The 18,499-nt window shown below is 34.6% G+C and overlaps 1 protein-coding gene across 1 annotated transcript; it reads left to right on the forward strand.

Annotated features, from left to right (window-relative positions):
- Nucleotides 1-14,469: 14,469 nt before the first annotated feature.
- Nucleotides 14,470-16,040, forward strand: LOC126695441 (transcription factor MYB4-like). The gene is made up of 3 exons (XM_050392197.1): nt 14,470-14,685; nt 15,166-15,295; nt 15,459-16,040. The coding sequence occupies exons 1-3, from the start codon at nt 14,553-14,555 to the stop codon at nt 15,964-15,966; spliced, it is 771 nt and encodes a 256-aa protein (XP_050248154.1). The 5' UTR covers nt 14,470-14,552; the 3' UTR covers nt 15,967-16,040.
- The last annotated feature ends 2,459 nt before the right edge of the window (nt 16,041-18,499 follow it).

Here is an 18,499-nt window from a genome sequence, read left to right on the forward strand (position 1 = left end):
GTCCGTCTTTTGTGTTGAAAAATGTGGATTACGTGTGATAATAGATGATTGTACAGTCGTTTTCCATAAAAACTCGGTACAACGTACGAATTTGTGACTGGTTGACTTTTAATACTCGTTGTGATGGTGATTACTAATGGCTGCCTCATTTAAACTACTCCAGAAACGCGCAAGCGTAATTCATTTACATCATTATAAGTTTATAGCACATTAGAGTATGAGTTCAATTTATTGTGTAGAAAAGCGTGTTTCACGTTGCCGGAAACGTAATAGGAAATAAGATCAATGATTGATTAGTCAAGTTTCAACATCTGCTATTCCCACTCTGCAAACTGAGAGTCTGAATGTAGACCACAAGTCTAAAATCAATAAGTCTTGCATTTAAAGAATAAGAGTCAATAACGTACTCGGGTTTGACCTAGGGCTAATATACTTCCCCCTTTCTCAAAGTTTTGTATAGTTATTTTATTTTATTTGTTTTTTGTTTTTTGCTTTCCACTAGAATCACAAATTTGTTGTGTTCAACAACAAAAAAATTTCTTATGGTGTATATAGACTCTCACTTCACCGATAGGTGATGGTGATGTTAACATGTACTTGTTATTATAAGATATTACTAGTTGAACCAGGGTTGCAAAAAAATAAATTGGTAGAGGGAAAGGCTTTTGATTAATGGGCTCATGCCAATAATGAGAGATTAAATATTTGGACTTTGGAGGTGAAATTTCACGTCAGTTTCCCACTTGGAAAAATATATTACAAGCTCAAATATAATATGAGTTATTCCAAATATTTATAAAATTCCACTTGTGCTTAAATAATGAATGCAAACAAGGTTTTTTTAGGTTGACCTTGCGAGCTTTAAGACACATGCATAACATATTCAGTTCACAACTTCCAATTCAAATTGGCCATATTAGTTCAATATTTTTACTATAATTTGGTGGTATCATCCGGGGAAGTTAAGCTGGGGACGTTTACTGCCATGTTATAATCATCAGTTTGGTATCACTTAAGAAAATTATTTTGTTAAAATTTTTTTTTTCTTTTTTTTTTTTGGCTAGTTGGCCAATTGTAGTAGAAATCAGTTAAACTTTCAATACCTTAGTCAAACAACGTGAACACTGTTTTCACACTGTCAGTAAGTAGTAATTTTTTTCTTGTGACTCGAGGAATCTTCCTTTGGTGACATCAATATCCAGGGTTTTTAAAGCAGCTGATTAATTTCTAGTACAGCCCGCTGTCCCGCATAGTCGATTATTATGGGAGTACGAAATGCCATGGTCGGTTGGGGAGATTTTAATCATTTTACTATAAAAGGAATCCTAGGTAAATTTTAATATAATATATTGGAATACCACAGTTTTAATAAAAAATAGTATTACAATTCCAATTAATCCAAAACATTAAGAGTTCGTTTTGTTGGGGTGAAACTAAAATTCTATCCACTCAATTTGGGGAGAAAATAAATAAGAGATGAATAGTTGCAATCAGTGATTAAATTAAACCCTCCTCCTCTTATGTACTATAGTAATTAGACTATTAGTTTTTTTTTTTAGACTATTTGTTTAGACCCCTTAAAGTAAATTGTTTAACCTAATAAATTAGTCAAATAATTACTTAGGTTAATTATGTAATCTAAGTTAAACAATAATAAATCATATTATACACAACAACAGAAAAGTAAATAATACACAGATATAATTACTTAGGAAAACCGATGAAACAAACCATTCAAGATAAAAACCTGGAGAAGATTTGACTTAACTATTCTGAAGGTAATCAAATCCACTAATAGAGAATTGGAGTTTTTACAATAACTACCTCTAGTAATAACTTACTAACACGACTATGTGCAAACTTTGAACCCACAGACTATTCTCTCTCGGATTTGCAGTACACAAACTCCCACGCTTATGACTTTGAGATCCTACTCAAAGATTTCAGATCACCCCTTGTTGATCTTGCAACAACTAGATTCCATCAACACTTTATTGTAGATTTTGTTTCAGTAGATACTTGTAGAGTTAAAAGGCATAGAACCTCTCAGATTTCACAAGAATAACTCAAAAGTCTTTCAAGAGTAATCAAAACGTAGTTAGAGTTTTCCTTTTATACTTAGGAATGTTGGACTAAAACCCTAAACGTTTTCGCTAGCTTGGGCCTAATTTAAAATTCTGCAGATCTGTTTTTCTGCAATTTTCGATCAGTCGAATGTAATTTTTGATAGGTTAAGCTTCACTGAAGTTGAATTCTTTTTTCCTGCAACTTGAATATTCTTGAGACTTGACTTGAATCACCGTAAGCAATGTCTAACACTTATTCTAGATATGTTTTTGTTCTCAATTTGCCAACATAAACAAATTAGGACTCTAAAAATTTAATCCTAAATCTTTAGAACCTAACATTCCCTATTTTCTTTTTCTTTTTTCACTTTTCCATTTTCCCAACCGAACTGACCCTAAGTTAAAAAAGTTGAGTTATTCTGACTTTCGAGTGATGTTTATGAGTATGTCTTTATATTAGAACCAAAAATGAGGCATTGATTCCTACATTTATACTCATTAATCTTTCTTTCTAAATTGTATACCCTGTTTTAGGTGTATAAATCATCTCTCTCACAGCAGTGGGCCTTATTTGTGGGATTCGCTTGCTATAAGAGAGATGGTGTATACATCTGAAATAAGATATAATTTTTCCTTTTTCACATTTGAGTGATTTCCATTTTATAAGCTTCAAGATTTCTTTTTCCAATTTTTGAGTTTTAAGATTTCTTTATGGGTCGTTGACAAGCCTACTAACTCTTTATTAAAAAGGGGATTTTTTATTTTATTTTTATTTTTTATGGAAAGCTGGAAGAAAATATTATTCCACACTGACACTAAAATACAACAGAGCCAGAGAAGGAAAGAAATTATAGCAAGTCATCTCAAAGGATTTGCAGAATACAAGGGGGAGAGGTTCCTTTCCAAATTTTAGTTTGGCCTGAAATTTTTTCTTCTCTTGCCAAAGTGTGAGTTGCTCTGTTGCCGTCCCTTTTCAGGTGATGGAAGAAGCATTGACTAAGGGAGCTTGACGCTGTCCTGATGTCCTCGTGGATGTGGCCTAAATTGCCACCAGCCTATCCTGAAGATAAGGCGAGGATGATAGACAAAGCATCAGACTCAAAGATGGCATGATCTATCTGCATTTCCAAAGCAAAAGGGACCCCCTGGTGCAGTGCATAAGTTTCAGTAACTTTTGCATGGAGGTAAGTAGGGAGGACCTTGCTAAGAGTGCTAATAGTGGCCCCCGAGGGGTCCTTAATGATAACTCCAATGCAAGAGTTGCCTCCCCCGTCGTCAATTGCGCCATCAATGTTGATCTTATGGAATCCTGGTGGTGGTGCAACCCAATGTAAGTGTGTAGGAGGATGAGTTGAGAGAGGGTTAAGACGAGAAGCTTTATAATCAAGTAAGGCTCTTCTCGCTGATTCCCAAACCTAGGATGGCGGGTTTGCTGCGTCATTATGGATGGCCTGATTTCTGTTTCCTCAGATTGACCACGCAACCATGAAAAATAAGTCCAAATCATTGAGCTTCCCTTCTCCAATAAACTGTGCTGCAAGGTCCACAATGTCAACGCCAGTGATTGACAAATTCATTGGGTAGTCAAGCCAAGAAGCCCAAGTATGCTTGGAATGGGAACAAAGGAGAAGAGCATATTAGAGAGATTCTATTTCCTTGTCACAGAGCAGGCAAAAACCAGATGAGTTTAAGCCTCTTCATCGAAGATTAAGCAATGTTGGAAGGCCATTTCTGCAAGCTTGCCACGCAAAGATCTGAACTTTTGGGGGACCATTGATTTGCCAAATTCTTTTCTAGAAAGGGGCTTGGTTGTGCTCAGCTGTGCTTTCACCATTTCCATTTACTTCAACTACTCTCATTGCAATATAATAGGCACTCTTCACGGTGAAGGAGCCCCTTTTGTTACCCAGCCAAATGAGCTAATCTTCAGAGAGGTCATAGCTAATAGGAATCTTAAGAATGGAATTAGCTTCAAAAGGCAAAAAGATAGATCTCACCAAATTAGTTTTCCATCATTTTGTGTCATTGTCTATGAGTGATGAGACCATTGGGGAGTTATCAAAATCTTTTTGAGGCGAAATCACCTTGTAGGTGGTTGGTGTTGGGAGCCTCCTATCTTCCCAAATGTGAATCCTTTTGCCATTCCCCACCCTTCATCTAGTGCCTTCTTTTAGAACCTGCGAGCTATTATGGACGCTCCTCCAATCATAACTAGGATTACTACCAATCTTTGAGCTTAGGATATCATCATAGGAAAAATATTTAGCTTTATAGACCCAAGCAACTAAGGAGTTAGGGTTTGTGATGATCCGCCACCCTTGTTTTGCTAGTAAGGCTAGGTTGAAGACTTGGAGGTTCCGAAAGCCCATGCCAACATATAATTTGGACTTGCACATCTTCTTCTAACTAACCCAAGCCATTTTTGACTCTTGGTTTCTTTGGCCCCACCAAAAGTTTCTCATCATTCTTTCCAAATCGTCACACATGGTTTTTGGAAGTAGGAAGCAGCTCATAGTGTATATGGGCACTGCTTGCGCCATAGCTTTGATAAGAACTTCTCTACCTCCTATGAAAAGAAGCTTCTCCTTCCACCCCACTAGTTTTTTGCTCACTTTTTCCTTGATTTTAGTAAAGACTTGTGTTTTTTATTTCCCAATCAAAGAGGGGAGACCAAGGCACTTCTTGTGTCAAGAGTCTTGCATCGGACCAAGGATGTTGAGGATCTCATCCTTAGTGGCAAAGGAGGTGTTTGGGCTAAAGAAAACCGAAGACTTATTAGGGTTAATTTTTTGACGCGACGCAGCTTCATTGTCACTAAGGATGCACATAAGCTCGTTGCATTCTTAGGCGTTAGCCTTGCAAAATAGAAGGCTGTTGTCAACAAATAAAAGGTGTGTGATAGGTGGGCAGCCCCTACAAATGGAGACTCCATTAAGAGCTTGATTTCTTGCAGCTTGGTGGAACAGTGTCGAAAGGCCCTCTGTACAAAGAAGGAAAAGGCCTGGGGAGAGTGGGTCACCTTATCGAAGGCCCCTAGTAGGAGTGATGTAGCCATAGGCTTCCCAGTTGATAATGATAGAATACGAGACTGTTGAAATACATTGCATAATCAGAAAGACCCATTTGCTGTTGAAGCCTAATTTTTCCATGACTCTCTTGATGAAGCCCCACTCAACTCTATCAAACGCCTTGCTCATAGCAAGCTTGACAGACATAAAGCTATCCTTACCCTCCGATTTGTGATTTAGATAATGCATGAGCTCAAAGGCAACTAGGACATTATCGATTATAAGTCTATCCGCTATGAAGGCACATTGATTTTCGGCAATTACTAGAGGGAGGACAACTTTTAAGCGGTTTGCAAGGACTTTGGAGATGAGCTTGTAGACAATGTTACATAAGTTGATAGGGCAAAACTCTGTCAATCTAGTGGGGTGTTTTGTTTTTGGGATTAGAGATATGTTGGTCTTATTAATTTCTGCTATGGACATATTCAAGTTTAGCACATTCAAGACCATATTTTTGATGTCTCTACCCACTATACTCCAATATCTGTGAAAGAAAATGGTGGACATACTGTCGGGGCTAGGGGATTTGGTGGGGTGGATTTGATGGAGGGCTTTCAGGACTTTTTCACTGGTAAAACCCGAGGGGATGGCGTTGGTGATGTCCTCAGTTCTGCTTGGGAAGCTTGAGGTGTAAATCTTTGAGAAATAATCCAAAGTTGTGGTAGCAATACTGTCTTTGTCATCACACCAACTGACTTCACCGTTCCACAATCCTAGAATGGTGTTTTTCATTCTTCTCTCTAAAGCTCTAGTGTGCAAGAACTTAGTATTTCTATCACCTTCTTTGTGCTAGTGGGTTTTGCTTCTCTGATGCCATAGTGTCTCCTCACAATCCAGGAGTTCATTTAGTTCTTTTCTCAACTCATTGATTGCTGCACTGTGTGAGCCATCCCGATCCCGCTCTGTAAGGGTGTGCAACAATTTCCTTTTTTCCTAGATCCTTTTTGGGATTCTTCCAAAGACCTCTTTACACCAGTTGGATAAATCAAAGGTGCAAAGACTCAAATTGGCAGCAATACCTTCTGGGGTGTTGATAAGGCTACCACTATCCCAAGCTGGCTCCACAATACCATGGCAGTTGTCTCGTTTGGCCGACAAAGCCTCAAAATGAAAGGGGTGTTTCCTAGATGGGGGTGGAGCCTTTGAGTCAGTGATTCTCAGGATGCAATGATCAGAGGTGGAGTTGACAACATGATGGACTCTGTAATTATTGAACTTGTTGAGCCAATATGAGTTCGCAAAGGCCCAGTCAAGGCATAGATAAATTCGGTCACTACCTTTACGCATGTTGCACCAGGTAAACTGGGGCTTTGAGAATCTGAGGTCCTGAAAACCACAATCATTCACCGCGTCCCGAAAGCCTTCCATTTGACACTGAGTTCTTTGGGGGCCACTTGATTTTTTAGACAAAGATAGTATTTCGTTAAAATCACCACAACAGAACCAAGGCAAAAAAAATTGGTTGTTAAGATAAAAGAGGAGTTTCCAGGATTCTTTTCTTATGTGAGATTCTGAATGGCCGTAAAACCCTGTAAATCTCCAAGTGTAGTTGCTTTCATGCTCTGTGATAGTGGCATTGATGTGGTGCTGGGAGTAGGATTTAATTTCTAGCTTGACATCTTTTGACCAAAGAAGAGCAAGTCCCCCACTTTTCCCTTGGCTGGGAATAAGTAGGCCATTAGAAAGACCAGTTTGAATTTTATTTTCTCCATGCATTTTTGTTTTGCTTTGGTCTCCACTAGGAAGACTAAGTAGGAAGTCCATTGCCGCACGTATTCACGCAGTGTATAAACTGTCTGGGGTTCCCAATTCCCCAACAATTCCAGCATAAGGAATTCATTATGCCTAGTGATGTTGCCTAGCAGCCATCGCCGATACTACAAGAGATGGTTCTGTGCTTTGGAGGTGCATTTCGCGCATCCTTTTTTGTGGAAGGGCTCCCTCAATATCTTAAAGAAATTCTAACTTACAAGGCCTTTTTGAACTGGAGAGGCCTGCTTTTTGTTGTGTTTGTTCACCTAGGGCTTGCTTTCCTTTTTCACGGGTAATTCTCTTCAAATTTCCTTTTCCTTTGGGCTGGGTAATATTTGGTGGGTTTGTTGGTGAGCTGGGCTTTTGCTTGGGAGTAGGTTCTTCATTGGTAGGCTTTAGTGGACTAGTCACTTCTTAGGCTTCAGGAAGAGTATGAGATGGTAAGCCCACTAGTGATGCTTCGTCTCTAACCACGTTGCCGGAGGCTTTAGATATGCCCCTGTCGCATGAAGGGCGGGTTGACTAGGAAAATTTGACAACTATACTAGGCCTGATACATTCTTGAATTTCCACCATTTGTGAGGTTGCTTTTTCCTTTCTGCTAGGATCCTTGGGCTCCACAATGTCTCTACTTTGGAGACTTTCTTGAAATTCCTTTCGTGCCCTTGGTTCGAAGGTTGGGTTTGATAGGTTCCTCGTTGCTGGTATGGATCTCTCACTTGAGCGACCTAATCTTTCATTGTCAAAGCCCTAGCTATTTGAGGTCTTAGGCTTATCTGCACCACTTTTCTAGTTGTCATTTGCCCTCAGCCATTCTTCGTATTGCTTGGGAGTATCGGGGTTACAAGGTAGGATTGGACAATGTTTTTCATCATGACCCAAGTAGACACATTGGAAGTAGTAGGAGGGTAACCTCTTATATTTAAAGATGACCTAGGTCTTGCCCCCATCGAGATTGACTATGTTACTGCCCTTGTGGAGTGGTTTATTGAGTGGGATGTCGACCAGAATTCTCAAAAATTTGGCTTGCTCCGTTAGCCACATATGCTTATCTATTTCTATGTATCTTCCCAAATTGTTGCCCAGGTCTCTTCCTACATCCTCAGACAAGTTTTCAAAAGGGAGGCCCTAAATTTGAACCCAAAATGAAGTGTGAGTGAAAGTGATATTTAAGACTGAAAGCCCCTTTCTCCACCTGCAAAGAAGTAGCAAGTTATTGTCAAAGTTCCAAGGACCATTTTTTCTACCCATTCCAATTGGTATTCTAAGGAGAATTTGAATTGGTAGATGTTCTTTCCCACGTCAACTATTCTTAGGTCCGAGCCATCCTCCAAGCAATTCTAAGAGTGCTTTTTAAGGCTCGTTGATTCTGCTATCTGTCTAAGAGGAGTTTTCCAAATAGGCTTAGAGCACACTCCTTTATGAGGTTTGACTTGTTCATTAAGGACATTTGGATTTCCTCTTCTTTGTCTTTTGTGAGGCAAAGGTCTTGTAGATCTTCAAGCACAGACAGATCCATAACTGGGTGAGGCGGAGAGGCTTGTAAAGGTTATGGGGATGTGGGTTTTGGTGGTGGGCGTTGTGGGGGTTGGGGGAGGAAGAGCCCTTAGTAAGGGGGAGGGGGTGCGAGTATGGACTGGAGAAAGGACTCCTACAGAGAATCACATGAGAATCACATGTCCTTCGTACATGTCACCCATTGGAATTGTGATGCACCATTCATGAGAATCACATGTCATTCGTACACACTAATCAATCAGAATTAGTGTCTCACATGCTCATCAATAGGATTCTTGAATGTCCACGTGCATTGGAAACTCATTCTACGTACGTTGTTCGTCTTTGATCTAGCATCGTACACATACATGTACATATCCATTAGTGGTGAATTGAGCTATTTAACTCCCACTTGTTTAAAAAAAAATATATTTTTATGTTTGTTTATTTAGCAAACAAGTCAAGAGCAGGACTATATTTTGGTTCTATTATTAAACTAGTCGCTAACCTGTACTATGCACGGAAACCTACCTATATGTGAGGTAAACTAAAATAATTTTATAAAATCTTCAATTGATTAAAAAACTACACCATTGCATGATTTGCTCTTGTTTGACTTCAATTTGTGTTACAATTTGATAAAGAAGCCATTGCTTGAACATGCAATGGCTTACAAAAAATTTGTTAGGAAGTTTTAGATATTGCAAAAAAAAAAAAAAAAAAAAAAAAAAAAAAAAAAAAAAACCTCAAAATTTCAGATATTAAAACTTTTGAAAGAATAAAAAATATTAAATCAAATAATTAACTACTTAGAAATTATTGAAAAAAAAAAAAAAACAAAATATATACGACTAAATAATAGAAAAATATAAGAGATAGATGAGTTACATTCAAAAGAATAATTTCAATTATTGAAAGCTTTTTATCTTGTAAAAAACGGTTAAAGAGAGGTGGTTCATGTATGAAAATTACTTTTAAAAAAATACATGAAAAACGATGAAATAATTTTTTTTAAAAATTTTTTAACAAAGTAGAGGATAAGAAAATAACATAAGAAGAGCTCATACCTCTACTCCCCTTTAAAATATATATATATATATATTGGGGTTTGCATTGCTTTTATAGTGTTCATGATTAACCTCGCAAATTTGGAGATAAATTATCAACGTTTGAGTTTGAGTTTAAGTTGGACTTGTTAGAGAGATAGAGTTTCACTCCTTGTTAAGTTTAGACTAACCAAAATAAAAAATAAAAAATTAAATAAAATGATAATTTTATTTGAATATTGTGTTGATGTGGAAAATTGTGAGAGTTTCAGATGTTTCGGTTATATATATATAAATATAATTATAGATTAGTCAAACTCAAATATAATAAGGTATCCAGGAATAAGTTTGTGAATATAAAACTCGATTAAGTATATAAAATATTATATATATAAATATATATATATATATATATATATATTTGTGTATAAAAATATAGTTATATACTTGAGATTGAATTGCACAAGTTTGTAATTAAATAAGTTCATATATATGATATTAGATTATTAATTGTTATTATTAATAATTTAAAATTTTATTTTCTAGTAAAATTAATATATAATTTTTAACACGATCGATAACATTCGTGAATCAAACTTCTATAAGTTCATAAAAAAATAATTATATCTAATAAATTTATATAATATAATCTTAGATATAATTTAGTTATAAATTATTTGTGTAGATTTGTAAAGAAATATAAAATTTTAGTTGTAGTGTGCTTATTATTTATAGAAAAAAATAATTTAAACAAGTAATTTGTGAGCAAAATCAAGTTTGTTCAACAAAAGAATGATTCAAATTTAAACATGTAGTCAAACTTGGTAATAAATACAAATTTATTAATTGATGTTTAAAATTTAAGATATCTTGAATTTTTAATACTTAGTTCAGTTACACTTATTTAAATTCCAACCAAGATAATGATACTTAAAGTATTGAATAAGAGACTTGACCTCAACGCCTCAACAAGTCAAGAACGTGTAGGAACCACTAGATCAATCCGCGGGAAAGTTGACTCACTCTCCCTGAGTCTTTTGACATGAATTTAAAGTCAACCTTATGATTCCTGCAAACATGTCATGTAGCAGGTTTTAAAAAATAAATGGAATAAGGCATGATGTTCATGCCCATCTAGAAGATTTAATAATCATTTAACCATATTGGATCCCCAAATGCTGTTTCTTCTTTGTACTTTCGTATGCTTCGGAGTTCAGATTCGAGAAGTTAACTGTGAAGCCTGCCTTTGTTTATTTATGCCTTATCTACAAAACATAGAAAAATCACTTCCCTTTAAAAAAAGAAGTGTGATTGAAGAATGGTTTACTCACAAACCAATGGTTGATTATCATGGTACGGGTGTGTTACACACACTTCAATGAGGATGCAGTAAGTATTACTATTAACCTCCCTGGGTAGGTACTAGAAGCTTAATAAAGGCCAAAAAAAATAAAGAATGGGACCTTTCAAACTGTGTTTTACATACCGTGCTTTTAATTTTATAACTGAGAATGTGGGTTTAATTCATGTTTTTAGTCTATGATAAGTCAATAACACATAATATGTAAAATACAGTGTTTGAAAGAGTATTTTAATTATCAAAAAGAAAAAAAAAAACTCTTGTGTAGATCATATTGCTTCTAATGATTTATCATGAAATCAAGACATTAATCAGTTTTTTGTGTAAGCGAGGATTGAATCTTAGATCTATTATTTAACCATTAGAGATTTCACCAATTGAATTAATTGAAAATCGCTAGCAAATTCTAGTATTTTTTTTTTTTTTTTTTTTGAGAAACTGCAAATTCTAGTATTGATTACATGTAGAAATACTAAAATCTAATCATAAGCTAACATTTAAGCATACATTAAGTGAGCGTTTGGGGAGTGCTTATTCTTGCGTTTTCAGTTCCACGTTTTGCCTTTTTTTTTTTTTTTTTTTTTTCCTGCACGTGAACAGTAACCTCACATGGGTTCACTGTTCACTTACTGTTCATATACTGTTCACGCATTAAAAATATTAAAAATGGATCCCACGATACTATTTACACATTTAAAAATTATTTTACTACAGTACTTTCAGTTTTCAGTTTCAGTAACAATAAGCTCAATCCAAACGGACCCTAAAATTAGATGTACTCTTATGAACACTCACAAGATTGGAATAAATGACCAGAAAAGAAAAGATATTCATATAACAGGTTTTCTTTCAGTCGTTTTTTATTTTTAAAATTTTTCTTTCTTTTTACTGGGTCTAAGAATGTGAATCCATTAAAGGTGCAGTTGAATGTTTTACAAATGCAGTTTAATTTTCTGTTTATGTTTTCAAAGAAGACTAGACAAAGTCTAAAGTCTTTCTGAGTCCTCTTTTGGCTTTTAAAAGTGCTATGACGACTTCCTTTTGGAAATTTATTGCCTTCTTCTTTTTGAGATATTTTCTACGGCCATAACTTTCCAATATTCTACTGTCTCCATGTCAGGTTTAATTGAAAAATTGGAGTCTTTTTTTTTTTTTTTTTCAGTATTATTCATAAAGGTGATAATTTGTGATATAGGACCAACATTTTGTTTATATACCAATCATAATTAACAAACCACGTTAAGGTTGTGAAAAAATTGGGTCCAAATGTTAACTGAATAATAAAAAAATTATTTTTGATAGTTTATGTTATAGTTCAAATCTTACCTCTCGTTATCTTATTATTATTTGCTATAATTAAAAAAAAATTGTGAAAAGATTATAAAAATGTTTATATCCTTAAAATAAATCTAAACCAAAAAAGGTAATCTCCATAGAACCATGATCAGTCGCATTTTCATTTCCTTAGCTACCTAGCGTCCGCTCATCTGCACGTAGAATGGAACCCACCATATTGGAGAAGAGTACGTTCCATCCTCGCTCTTTCAGTCTTTCTAAAGTTTCTAAAGGTTTTGGTTGGTCTTCAAGAAATCAAAGATTCTTAATTGACCAAAAGAGCTACACGTGATTCAAGCTACTAACGTTAGAACAAGCTCCAAGTTCACACGTAATGTGAAAAACAGAAACATTGTCTGATAGTTGCTTCAATACAAATATAACAATTCAATTAACGTTATACGTGTGGGACCAAATTGGTCTTCGTCATCATCTTTTCCTTTGACATTTCTGAGATCCCAACAATAAATAAATAAATAAATAATATATATATATATATATATATATCCTGTTAAGGAAAGAGAACCACTAGATTATGGAATTAAAACACTTGCACTAAATTTGAGCCATGCCTTTTGAGCTACAATCTGTACATTGTAATCTCAACTACTTTTTGTATTCTCTTTGTGCATGTATGATGATTTTTCAGTACTGAAATATGAAATATTCAGTGTAAATTATAATTTATAAGTCATTTGCAATGTGCTCCCTTTATTTAAATTTGACTAATTAACCCTCTTAAGTCATGTAGTCAATTGCAACATCCTTCTTATATTAAATTTTCTTCAATTTTTTTTATACTTAACCATGCTATTTATGTGGATATCTAAAATTCAAATTTCTTCTCCCCCAATTAGGTATCAAATTATCCTAAACAAAAATTTATGTGCTCGCAACATTATCACATAAAATTATGGTTGAATATGAGAAAGTTTTGAACAACGGGAAACATTGTAACTAATCTTGCTCAAATTTAAAGTTTTAAGGGAATATTAAAAAACACTTTATAATTCAAGATGAGAAAGTGCAAGTTAAGAAAAATTAATGTGGAAACGCAAAAATAAGGAAAGGGAAAAACATATATAACATCAAGCATTTTTCCCCAGTACTTCTTGATCATATAGAACAGCTAGCATGGCTGAAATTGAATGATTGATATATCTCCCAATGTTTCAACTTGCGAGTTTCATGAAATGATAAGGTCTTCAATCATTAATATAAAAGGAATAATAGATATTGAACGGCGGTAAGAATAAGGCATCCAACTGATATAAACAATAAGCCGATTTGCATATAAATCAACCATCCTATTAATTTGCCTTGGCCCTTTTCTTGTGTGACTGTAATTTCATGGATATCAGTTGCCACATATTTTGTTCCTGCTTGCTTTTTCGAGCATAATTCTTGACCTCACATTCTGACGTATAACCAAATGTTGACTCTTGGAACCAAATTTATGGTTTGTGTTGCTGTCCTTTTTCTGTGTACTATCTTGCCACATTTGGGGTTCGTGAATGTGCAATTATTAGAAGATGAAAGATGATGGACAAAGTTTGGGTTATAAACTTGAATGTAGCCAATAACTAAAATTACCACTAAAAAATATCAACATAAATACATATTTTGAAAATCTAACGGTTAGATTACATATTTTTTATGTTCTTAATATGTATGTCAAAATTTGTGCTAATTGGATATTATTTACTAAATTCAATCAACAAAATTATTTTTTATACATAATTTTAGATTATAAAAACTTGAAATTTATAAACATTTTATTGATAACATAACTATTAATTTTTTATTTTTTAGAAATTTTACAAGTGTAAAATGAAGTTGTAGCCATTGACCACAACCAAGTTTGTAAGTAAATTTTGTCAAAAAAACAATATGTCTTAAGTTATATTAATTTGATAAAAACCTTATAGTTTAACTAAGCTTCTGATATTTTTTTCAATATTTAAGGTTGAAATCACCACATGGATAAATTCACTGACATCCAACTCCAATGTAATTATTATTGCCAAAAGAAACTTAAGGAAAACTTGTTGATCCACATGGATAAATTCACTGACATCCATGTGGATATTGAGAAAGACAAAGAGGCGTGGTGGATCACATGGTAATGTGCTTTCGGAAGCTGGCATCTGGTTTCCTCGAAATTAGTTATGCCCCAAAAACTTGGTTCCTTTTTTACCACATATAGACGAGTAGACGACCCAATCACCCAACATAGGAAAATGAACTTTGTAGTTATCTTCAAAGTGGGGCCCTTGTCCTATGTATAATATCAAGCATGATTCACGAGTTGGGTCCCAAACGCATGGTATAAATTAGTGGAACCACGAATTTCAAATACAGTGGGGAAGAGAGGAAAGAAACACACACAGAGAGAAAGAGAGAGAGAAAGAGAAAGAAAATTGCAGAGATGGTGAGGACTCCTTGCTGTGATAAAAGTGGAATGAAGAAAGGTACATGGACACCAGAGGAAGACAGAAAGCTAATAGCTTATGTTACTAAGTATGGCTGCTGGAATTGGCGTCAGCTTCCCAAGTTTGCTGGTAAAACATGAAGCATAATTTTTGTTCATGAAAATTGATGGAATTAAACAATCTCAACTTTGGTTTTCCTTAATTAATAGCTTATGGTTTTATTTCTTGACTTGTTTTATCATATATAAATTATCTCAGATCTCTTTATAGCTTCATAACTTCTTCGTCCGCCTTTTAAAGCTTCTCATTAGTCAAGAAAGGTTTCTCCTTGTTGCTTATAATTGTCATTTGTCTTCTTCTGTCTGAATTCTTCTTCAAATTCTATTGACAATCAAAATTCAATGGCCTCCTTTTGTTCTTCACTCCAGTATTCGTCTCTTACAATTTCGCTCATTTCCTCTTTGCACTTCTAGTCCACAATGTGTTGTCTTTGGTACCAAACAAAAAACTATAGCCAGAAATAATGTGTCCAATATTAATGAACTCGGCTTGGTGGTTAATATTAACTCCATTTTGGAATAGTACCTAATGAAATTAAAAAAATTTCAGGTCTATCAAGGTGTGGGAAGAGTTGCAGACTTCGATGGATGAATTATTTAAGGCCAAATATCAAAAGAGGGAACTATAGCAAAGAAGAAGAGGAAACTATCATCAAATTACATGAATCACTGGGGAATAGGTACGCTCTAACATTCAATTTGTAAACAAATTTACCAAAACATCAGGCATGAAAAAGATGACATTATAATCACTAGTAATTAGTCAGTACATCGACTTGGTACTCCCTCAAATTTTAAAATTATGTGGACTGTCTCACACTTCTTCTTGACTGTCACTTGCAGATGGTCTACAATTGCTTCTCAGCTGCCAGGAAGAACAGATAATGAGATAAAAAACCACTGGCACACCAACCTCAAAAAACGCTTGAAACAGAACTCAATCGCACAAGAAGAAAACTCAAGCTCAAACAACGTTTTCCCACGAGAGAAAAGCCAAAAGAGACTAAAAGGAACAAATAATTCCCATCTGCATCAAGAAACTGTCGAAATTATTGATAGCTCTATGTTATCCCCACAACAATCCCCAAGTGAATTCTCGTCCATCACCACAGATACTGCAGTTGCAATTAGTACAAACATGGTCGTGGATGATAATGTTACTTCCTTAGAAGCATATACAGAAACGAATGATAATTTCTGGACACAGCCATTTTTGGCAGATTATTCCTTCATCCCGAGTGACTTCCAGGCACCATTACTGGACACTGAAGTTTTATCTCCATTTTTTGATGAGTTCTTGTGCCCATATGGATTGTACGAGGAGCATGAGGGCTTTGATTTATGTTTTTAAAACATTTGTATGCATGGAGAACTTTGTAATAGTTGTTGATCTATTATATAGTTTCTGTTTACTTGCCTTTTTTACGATGGCAAATTACTACTAGTACGAATTGATGTATGGGGCTGTAAAATAGGCATAATTCCGTGATATTGTTGGTTTTTACACCCCTGTTATAACCGTTATTAACTAGATTTAAGGCTAAGTTATTAATTAGATCAATTATGATTTGCCTTTGGATATCAATTAAGTTTAGCACAACCGAATCAAAACAGTACACAAAGATATAGTGACCAAGGAAAAACCAATTAAATAGAAATTCTACAGTAAAAACCCTGAAGATATTTAAGTTATCAATCTCAAGGTAAACAAATCCACTATTCAAGTGTTTGGTAAAACTTACTAGTTTTACCAAACACACCTCCGTGAACTTCCTCAGTTATGGAGACGTTACAACGTGAACCTTCACTCCACAGCTTCAATATTCAAATTTGGTACTTGCGATGACTGGTATATATTGCAACAACTTCAATACCATCAGTTCAGATTGTTTATTGAACGATCATTGGTAGAGGCTTTTGAGAACAGGGTGCACAAAATCTTTAAATCTACTTAAGAGCAGCTCCAAAAGTCATTTGGACATGTATCAAAGTTTACTTAAATACCTTACTTGTGATATCACTCAATGGGATGAATGAGCTGCAATAACGAACCAATAATCTCGAGTTTCAATCTGTCGAGCAACATACCAATTTGTCAAGATCTAGGCTTCTTGATCAATTGAGTACGTGTCAAGAAGGGTCTAGAAGCTCAGTTTTGCACAGTAACCTTGAGTACCTACGCAACAACCTTTGACTATACGCATAGACACTAAATGACTATAACAAGTCATTTTTTATCATGGTTTTCCAACCTAAATCTAAAACCTAAAAAAAGTAATTGATGATCAATATATTGATGATTTTGCTTGTCATCTTTAGGTGTGCGCAACCAACCTGCCAACCCTCCAAAACTAACCCGATCCAACCCAACCCGCTAAGTTTGGTCTGTTTCAAGGACTTGGTGGGTTGGGTTGAGTTACCAAATTTTTTTTTGACAGTGGGTTGGGTTGGATTTGAGTCATAAAATTTCAAATCCGCCAAACCCGACCCGACCCGACCCACCCATATATTTAATATATATTTAAAATATATTATATAATTAATAATTTTTTTAAAAAAAATAACCAGCTCTTACTTCCATCCTATATAAAAGCCAATATTAATGTATATTAATTCATATATTAATGTATATATATATATATATATATATTTTAATCAATTTAGGTGGTAAATGTGATATATTTTTTTATTCAATTTAATACTAATAATAATAAAAAATAAAAATAAAAATTGTCCAACCCATGGGTTCAACTCGGCCCATGTGGGTTGGGTTGGGTTGGTTTGGACTTACGTGACGGGCTAGGTTGGGTTGAAATTTTTTTAACCCACCATAATGGGTTTGGTCAAAAAATCCCCTTAACTCGATCCAAACCGACTCACGCACACTTGTAGTTATGTTTACTTGATCTATCAAACATCTTATCCAAAAAAAAAAAAAAAAAAAAATTACCAAACATAATTTAACCAAGAAAGGAGGATAGAATTAGAAAGCCTAAATTATGTAACGTTTATTGTTCTAACAACCACTTGTGTGTTTGGCTTTTGTTTATTCTGGTGGCTTATTTACATAGTGTTCATCAAAATATATGATTTTGATCATTTTTATGTTAAATGTGTTACAAAGAAAAATAATAATAAAAGATAGAGTATTTAAATAATAAAAACAAACTTGAAGTTAGATTATTTGCAAAAAAAAGTTACGACAAAAAGAAAATTTTCTTTTAAAAGCAAATCCCAAATGCACATTACTGGTAGCAAAGTAATGTTAATTCTGCTTATTAAAGATTTACTTACAGTTCGAATAAAGTAATTCTAAGGTTATTCTATGGTTTGGATAAGATTAACCTTCCATATATATATATATATATATATATATCCCTAATAGACTCATTGTAATACACAATTCAAAAGAGTAAAATGTAATCACTCAAGTTCCTTCCCCTTACCAAGGAGCTCTAGCTTAATTGTCAAATCCTCTTGTTGTAATTGTTAAGTGAAAGGAGGGTTGTCAATGTTTGACCCAACCTAAGAACACGACACGAACCCAACACGAGTTTTTTCGGGTTAGGGTTGGGCCTTAATGGGTTTGGGTTATAAACGAGTTGACCCGAAAGCGACATGATAAGAAACGTATCATAAGTGTATCAACCCGCGTAACCCATGTAATCCGTAATAGGCACATTTGACACACCAATTTATTTGTGTCAACACGAAATGACCCACTTAACACAATCCGTTTAACTCGTATAACAAATAAATATTTATTTTATTTTAGATTTGTCAAATACCTTTTATATCCAACATATATTTTAAATTTAGAAAGAAAAGTGAGTAATTATAAAAATTTACAAGGGATATAACTGGAAATTGAAACTTTTAAACCC

Source organism: Quercus robur, chromosome 8 (genome assembly GCF_932294415.1).
Source record: "Quercus robur chromosome 8, dhQueRobu3.1, whole genome shotgun sequence".
NCBI lineage: Eukaryota > Viridiplantae > Streptophyta > Magnoliopsida > Fagales > Fagaceae > Quercus > Quercus robur.